This window comes from Typopeltis vanoorti, chromosome 8 (assembly GCF_054136105.1).
Source record: "Typopeltis vanoorti isolate ZY-2024b chromosome 8, IOZ_Tvanoo_1.0, whole genome shotgun sequence".
In the NCBI taxonomy this organism is placed as follows: Eukaryota; Metazoa; Arthropoda; class Arachnida; order Uropygi; family Thelyphonidae; genus Typopeltis; species Typopeltis vanoorti.
The window spans coordinates 44708840-44717819 of NC_143556.1; the positions used below are offsets into that span (position 1 = coordinate 44708840).

Consider the following 8980-nt stretch of genomic DNA (forward strand, 5'->3'; position numbering starts at 1 on the left):
CGATAGATTGTAAAACTTCATCATACATTTCTTGTTGGTTTTTTCACTCTTTCCTTCTCATCTTTAAAATTTGTCTCATCTGATAATAAATTTGCTACTTCATTTAAAGCAGCAAAACTATTTCTCATATCTAAAATAAAACCAACTAAAGACTGTAATAAATTATTAGCTAACAACAAATCCATATCGGGATCTTGTAGAGATTTACTAGTAGCATTTATCCTTTGTAAAATTTTGTCCCGCACAACAGTTAAAATTGCTGTTTCTGAATTGTCAAAATGTTCAGCCAGTGATGAACTCTCTAATTTAGAAATAGGTTTTCATGAGGAGAAATAGATAGTTTGAGTAATTCCTCTTTAATTTGTTTATATCATGTTTCAAAGCCAATATAGCATCAGCTCTTGCAGATCACCTCGTTTCACTCGTTTAACTGTTAAAGATTTTTTTTTTTTCAAAATGTTTAAGGATTACACCCCCATCTTCTTGTGAAGATGAAAAGTAACTGTATACATTTTGAATAAAACAAAAATATTGCACTGCTTCCAGACAAGATTCTGCAGCATAGTCTGGTTTCCCTTTCAGTCATTTCCGACCATAAGTGACTTTGTAGGTATTGCTGACAAATTATTCCTAGTGAGATTTTTTTTTTACAGGGTAGTTCACCATTGCTTTCTCCAACTTCTCCGATTTTATTCTTGCTTGAGACTGGCATATGGCTGGGATGTATTCATGACTGTAATCCATGTGTGTTCACGGAGTCTGTTTGCCTGTTCTAGGGGACAAAAAACCCGAGTTTCCAGGTGAAAAAATCCCCTACCTCAGTATGAGACTGGCTAACTCAACTTTAGTCGAAAGAGACCAGATGAAGGTTCCTCACTTCATTGAGGTTAGGGAATCGAATTCAAGTCTCTCCAACCAAAGAGCTTCATCTATACTGACTGAGCTATGGAGGCTCATGCAGCATAGTTGCCAAATAAATTTAAGGAATGACTAGAGCATGGTATATAATGTGCAGAGAGACTATGTTTTTTCAGCCTAGCTTGTAAACCTGTATAGACACCTTTCATATTGCCAGCATTATCATAGCTTTGCCCTCTGCATATTTTTATTGCCAAAGATAATTCTTCTAATTTTTTAAAAATTACCTCTTCTAAATATACAGAATTTTGTGTAATACTGATGAACCTGATAAATGTTTCTCTAATGTCAGAATTTGCAGTAACATACCTAAATATAATAGCTAGTTGGTCATTATGGGCAACGTCTGGCATCAAATCGAGTATTATTGCAAAATAAGCAGCTTCCTTAATTTCTGATAATTAATATTTCTCTTGTTTTATTAGCTATTAATGCTATGAATTCACCACCAGTGTGGTAAGAAAGATAATTTGATCTGCCAGAACCACAGTTGGCGTAGATTTTCATGTGATGTTTTAAAAAATCATAAAATTCACTTAAGTAATGTGAACACGATAAATAATTTCTGCAAGAACCAGAAAAAATATCGTTTGTATTTCCTCTAAATGCTATCCTTAGTTTAATCAGTAACTTAATGGTAGCTATTATTCTTTTTAAAACCTCTCTCCAATAATTTTCTTCAGATTGTATTTGTTTCATCAATTCAGAATCAATTCGACTATTTACAGAACTTGATTTTCTTTTGATATGTGCACATCGCTCGTAGATGCTCAGCAGAATGTTCGTGATCACATAAGATTTGTGTTATATTTATCCAGTCATTAAAACCTTTCATTAAGTTATTATTTGACTTAGAAACCAATTTACAAACAAAGCAGTAAATTGCTTTGCTGGTTTCTGAAGAAATTAGCCACTCTTGTTTCTCCTTTGTTCCATTCACCTTTTTACAGTAAAAATGTGATTCATTTACATTTCTGACATATATTCTATTGCGAACTGTGTATTCTTTTTTTAAATTTTGGATTTTACCAACATTCTGAGGTATATTTATTAAAATATGCTCGATAAATTGTTCATTAATAATATTTGGCCACTTCTATATCGGTAGGATAAGAGATAGCTTACTTGCTCATAAGTACAGCCTCTGATTGAGAATTTTCTTCAAAACCATCTTGATTTGTTTCATTTACTTCTTTCTCTCCTACGTTTTCCACTTTATTTTGATGTTCTTCATTTTCACTGTCATCTCCTGATACTGATACCAATGTTTCGCTTTCGTTCCAAGAAGTTTGAGGTACAACTTGAGTTCTCTGAAATTCTTCACTTCTTTCATTTTCAGAAGAACATAAGAAAGACAAAATTGCTCCCTTTTGACTATTTAGCTGTTTTTCCTTTTCTCTGAGTCGTTTTCTTTTAGTAGCTCCAGATTTAAACTTTCTTGGCATCATTATGTGTATAATATTATCAAAAGCAAATAAATGTTTATTAAATCCAAAATAGACATATAAATAAATAAAATAAATAATTATGTTAAAAGCTAAAAAAATACAAAAATAGAAACAGTAGTATCTTGGTTTTGTTAAAATAAATGAGTAATAGTAAAATAAGAATAATAAATTCATTGAAAAATATATACTAACTGCAACAACTATTTTAACCATATAAAGTCGTTGTTGCAGTCAACTACTTTAGCCATATAATTAGGTATATAGACTTGTGTACTGCTTTAGAAATACTAGCCAAATAATGGTAACCAAACTGTCAGTTGTTACCCATTGCGTACAAAAAACACTTAATCTCTCTCTACTGGCCAAGGTGGATGAAATAGCCAGACCACCCCAGCATTTTTCATGGATCAAAACTTCATCGGCATTCTACTTTTTATCACGCACAATTACCGTTAATCCACCGTTAATCCCTGAACATCTGTTTTAGAGCCTTTAGCGGAGATTAACTCTGGTGGAGCGACCTTTATGTCACTTGTCTTTACATGTGCTCTGTTACTTGGAATTTAGTTTACTGTCCTACAATATTTGATCCTTTTTTTTTGCTGCACAATTTATTATTATTATTATTATTATTCAGGCCTCCATGGAGTCAAAACACTCATCTTGGGAAGTCCTTCCTAAGAACATAATCTCAAGACTCATCGAGGGGAGGTCCCCCTAAGAAACCCAAAGTCTATCATACCACTCCTTAAACTCATTGACCATTCTTGCTCTCACCACTCCATCAGGCAATGCATTTCACGGTTCAATCACCCTCCATGCAAAGAAACCACTCCTCACCCTCTTGCTCACAGTTTCCTTTTGTAACTTCCAGGGATGACCTGTTGTCATCACTCCTTCCCGCTGTTCATCCAAGTGAAAGAACTCCCCAGTGTCAACCCTGTAACTACCTCTCAACAGTTTAAAAGTCTCAATCATATCACCTCTCCTTTTTCTATCCACCAAACTCTGCAGTCCGCATTCCCTCAGCCGATCCTCATAACCAATTTATTATTATACAGTCCTGAAACCATCTTTGTCATCTGTCTTTGTTCCCTTTGCACAGTTAATTTATCCCCTTCAAATTCTGGGGACCAAATCTGAGAGCAATAATCAGAGACTTATACAACAGAATGATAACCCTTTTATCTCTGCAGGTCAGTGTCCTTCTCATAATTGCAACAGTCCTCTGTGTTACCTTCACCACCTTTGCAATATGTCCCCTAAATTTCAGGTTTCTATCAATCCTCAACCCCAGATCTCTTGTCTCTCCTACTTCCTCCAGTATAACTCCTCCCATAGAGTATGCAGCATCCCATCGATGTTTCCCAAACCTCAAGACCTTACATTTTGCTGCATTAAACTGACACCCCCCCCCCCATTCATTTGGCCATCTATCTAGCTTATTCAAATCCTCTTGCAGGGCTACCACATCTGCACTATTACTAATAATCCTTCCCAGCTTCGCATAATTTGCAAACAACTGAATATCCCCTTGCAATCCATTGGCAATGTCATTGATATAAAGGTTAAACAATATAGGTCCTAGTACTGAGCCCTGTGGGACCCCACCTGTAACCCTCTGCCTCCTTGAAACTGCTCCACCATACACAACTCTCTGATACCTATCAGACAGCCAATCCTGAATCCAATTGACCAATCTGACATCCAGACCCATGTGCTGCAACTTAAAATCAGCTTATCATGTGGCACCCTGTCAAATGCCTTCGCTAAGTCTAAGAAAATTGCAGTATGTGCCTTTCCCTTCATCTAATGTTCTTGTAACTTTATTATAAAAGGCTAGCATATTGCTAAAACAAGAGCGCCCTTTCACAAATTCATGTTGACTCTCACAGATAACATTACCCTCATCTGCCCAATGCTGTATACGGTCCTTCACTACTTTCTCCAAGATCTTAACAACTACTGATGACACACAAACTGGCCTATAATTAGACACTTCCAGTCTGTTACCATCCTTATGCAATGGCACTATCTTACCTTCCTTCCATTCCCTGGGCACCTTTCCTGCAGCCAGACTTCTTCCCCAAAATAAAAACGAATTTCACGTGTGTGTGAAAATAATCAACCCTGAAATGACCAGAGATCAGTCTTTGCAGTGAATCTGTTTAATACTTGTAAATTTACCATCTTTTATTCTTCAAATCAGTGCAACGGAACAGGACAACTTTATGTGCTTTCACTTTACTGACAATGCAAAGAATATTTTTTCTCGAATTTTCAAATGTTGGTTCAAATGTAAGGTTTTAAAATGTGGCCCCATAGAGAGTGAGGCCCCCAGCTTGCACCTGTTCCTTATGGTAAATGCAGCGCTGAGAATGAGAGTAGCTAATGAAGTACCTCAGAGTTTTATACTACAATGATACAGGGAAAGATTTAAGGGTGGAATATTGTTGCTTGTGTTGCAAAACTGGAAAGGGCAATAGTTAATAAAGGTAATGTAGATATCCTTGAGCATGACTTAAATAAATTGTCATTGTAGGTAAAGCATAATGGTTGTCAGTTTAATGTTGCAAAATGTAAGGTTATGCACTGTGGGTTGAATAGGTTGCATAGTGTGTACTACATTAACAGTATTGGATTTCAGAAAATGTATGAGGCTAGAGACTTGGGTATAATGGTGGACAGAGTTTGAAGTTCAGAGGTATATTGCAAAAGTTGGTAAAATAGCCCAAAGGATTACTTGGTTGTTGAAAACCATGCTAAAAAGTAAAGCTAGGGAAATTATTATCCTTCTTTATAAGGCTATGATTTGACTACATCCTGACTATATTGTGCACAGATTGGTCACCTGGATTTCTTGGGGATCAGGAGGTGGTAGAGAGGATTCAGAAACGAGTGACCAAGCTGGTGACACGTCTGTAGAATGCTTCCTATGAGGATAGGTTGATGATGTGTGGGTTAGAAAGTAGTTGATATGTAGAAAGGACATGGCATGATAAAAACTTTTAAGATATTAAAAGGATTTTATAAAATTGGTGCAAAGGAAATTTTTCAATATATGACAAATAGTCAGAGTTCTAGGGTCATCCATAGAAGCTGTGTATGAGTGTGGTTTGTAAGGGTGTGTGTGGACTATATTTTTTTGCTTTACGAGTGGTGAATGAGTGGAATGGATTGCCAAAATTAATTGTGAGTGCTCTTACATTAAACGAGTTTAAGGGAAAGTGTGATAGGTTTTTGTGTGTATAAACATTAGTGTAAGTCTCTCATGATGAGTCTCCAGACTCCATGGGGATACCATATAATAATAATATAATTGTGTTCAATCTATCTAGGATCATATCTAGACTGGGGGGCCAAGTGGATGGTACTCTATTCTTCAACCAGCAGATGATTTTAAATCCACTTGTGGCATGAATGTTTTGAAATGTCTTTAGATAGTAGCTGATTTCCAATGTGCTGTGTGAGATGACCATTCTAATTACTGAAAGTTTGAAATAGCCTAATCAAAAAACTTTGTGTTTAATCTCTAGATTAGGGTTTACAGATTATTTAGCCCTTAGTCCATAATGTGCTATAGATTTATACTTCTGTTGGTAGGAGGGACATAAAAATAATAATAATAAACCATCTTTATGATATGGAATTTGATATTAGCACACAGCACTACATAGTGTGACAGAAGAGGTTGAAAAATGATTTTATTCGAGTTAGAAAAATTTTGAAACAAAGTTTTTATCAATTTTTATTTTGTCTAGTATATCAGCTAGTATAAAATTTTGTTTTATCATTTGAGCATGTATTCATACAAGCTACCTATTCATTCCTGTACTTTGTGACACATTTGATTTAAAGAAGAGCAAATTTTCCTTTGTTGGGAAGACACTACATGGATTACATTATCTGTGATTTTAGCATGATAATGTGTTCTAATACAGAATTTTTTCCCCTGATTATTCGTGAAGAAGAAAAATTCATAGTTGGCAGGCAAAATAGATGATACTATATGACCTTGGTCATCTTGAGGCCAAAAATCCAAAAATCTGTTACATTTCTCTCTCTCTCTCATTAAAATATAATTAAAAAATAATAAGTATAATATTACTTATTATTATTTTTCATTTTTTCATTAGTTATTAATTTTCATTAATAACTTTTTTCTGCATAACTCTATTTAAAATTTTAATTTAAGATTACTTAATTTTCTATCTGAAACATGTTACAGGGAACTTCTACAAAATGGATATCTTCAGTTAGCAGAGTTCTATGGTTTAATTCATAAATGTGTGATGGAAATTATGCAGATCTGAATCTGAGTTGTTCATTCCCTCCCATTATTTGTAAAGAAATTGTATTAATCTTGTATAATTTAATAAATGAAAGAAAATTATTTTTTAAAATATAAATGTTCAGTATATATATTTCTAGAAACTGTATAATATATGCACCCTAAGGTAACGAATATACCTTCAGGTATTGTGATATTTGTTTTTATTTTTTTTATTAAAACTTGCCATTACTTTTTTCCTTCTCTGTTCTCTACTTTGTTCTCCCCTAAGTTTAAGCAAAATGAAATGTATATTTGTGCTTACAGCAAAGCTAATACAAACTGAAATTACACAGAAATGAAAATTTTTTTGTTGATACTTTCATACAAACTAGGGTTTAAAAAAAGGGTTAATTACTTGATTGAAATGAAAATCTAGCTTGAAAATGTACCATCCTACTATATTTATATATTGCAAACCACTCCTTTTGTGAGAGAGAGTATTTTGATTTACTTTTTGCAACTATCTATTAACCACCTTACCTGCCATTATCTGTTGTCTTCAACCACTAAAACCACATGATGCATAGTGCACAATATTGTGGCATAACATGAATTCAGAGTGTGTGATATACTTCATCCATGTACACAGTAAAACACATGGTATCCAGTCATCTCAGCAACTGATTACTCTGATAATGAGCCATTTACTGACCACTGAGGTTCACTGTCATTGTGATTTCATGCTGAAAAAGTCAAATACTAAGTTGTTTATGAGTAACCTGATTCAGTGAGATTCACTGTATGTGGTAGCATTCTGCAATTAAAATCCTGATAATTTTGGAACACTGGTGCATGCACAACATGGCCAGTGTTTGGATACACATGAAGATGCAAACTTAGTTTAATTTCTAAAAAAATTTAACTATAGGAATGAGGTACCACTAGAGAGCAAATTCTGCTAAAATCTTTGCACTAAAGAATAAACTCTGAATAATAATAATAATAATAATAATAATAATAATAATAATAATGTTTATCATTATTCAATGAATTACAAGAATCATTTCAAAAGTTATGCATCATGCTGTACTCCTGTTGTTAAGTGAAATATTTAGTTAATAAAATACATTTATAGGCCTTCAATATAATTGCTATTCTGCCTTATTTCTACTGATCAGTGTTTGGATAAGTCTTGTATTCCTATCAGCAAACCTTTTCTGTTGATGTATTTGATAAAGGAGATCACTTCATCAAAAATCTCCTACCAAGTGGCTCATTTTCAGCTCAGAGAACAGATGGAAGTCTGGAGGACTCATGTCAGGACAGTATGAGAAATGGGGGAGCACTTACCATTCATAATTTTCTGTGAGATAATTCACTTGAAACGTGGCATCTCATTATCATGCAAAATGTGTGATATTAGATTCTTCCTTCATTTTAAGTCATATTTTACTAAACAAGAACACCAGAAATGTTTATATCAGTCTGGCTAATGTGAAGCTGTAAAATATAACATTATCGCACTGGTGACAGGCAGTATGCAGAACTTTTGAAATGACTCTCATGGATGTTGTATGAATATATATGTCTATTTCTTTAACTGTTACTTCTCTAACATGGTTTGGAACTTATTTCTCTAAGTTCCAAACCATGGGAAAAGTACATCTACAAACTGAATGAAATGTATGATCATAAGAATGCACTGCTGATGCATTCTCAGATGAATTAATAGCTCACATAAGATTTTTGTGAACAAGTACATACTGATATTGGTGCAGTACATATAAGTATAATATAGCCTGCTTGCTTATTTGAATGTGATTGATATTACTGGACAGCTCTGAATGCTTCTCTTCCGAATATCCATTTAGAAGAGAAGCATTCTTCAGAAAATGTATAAATGGAGTATAATGATAGGAAAATAGAGTATGAAATTATCAGTAACTTCGCTTAGCATATCTTTATATGCTAAGTGAAGATACGTATTTCATATAAAATGCAGATATCTGTATATCTGTATTTTGTATGAAAGTTTTATTGCATAGACTAGCAGTGTTAGTTACAGAAGAAACATCGACTCGGTTGGATGATTTTTTGGAGACCAATGAGGAAAACTCATCAGAAATGCTTTGGGAAGGAGTCAAGGTGATAATACAGTATGCAGCGAAGAAGTATCTCGCCCCAATAAGAAAAACCAAGAGACCTATGGATATCAGATTCAACATGGGAACTAATCAAAAGCATGTAATCAAAAGAAGGCGGTTGGAAAAACAAAGAGACACGGGGACTGAAGAATACAAGAGATTACATAGAGAAGTCAGAAGAGCCATAAAGCAGGACA

General features: G+C 34.2%; 1 protein-coding gene across 3 annotated transcripts in view; it reads left to right on the forward strand.

The window, feature by feature from the left end:
* Swt1 (Swt1 RNA endoribonuclease) overlaps positions 1–6896 on the forward strand; it is a 368135-nt gene extending 361239 nt beyond the window's left edge. For all 3 annotated transcript variants that reach the window (XM_090396646.1, XM_090396647.1, XM_090396648.1), the window contains one exon: positions 6595–6896. In XM_090396646.1, coding sequence (XP_090252772.1) covers positions 6595–6679 — 85 coding nt within the window. In that variant the 3' untranslated portion in view covers positions 6680–6896. The remainder of the gene's footprint in view (positions 1–6594) is intronic.
* Positions 6897–8980: the final 2084 nt, after the last annotated feature.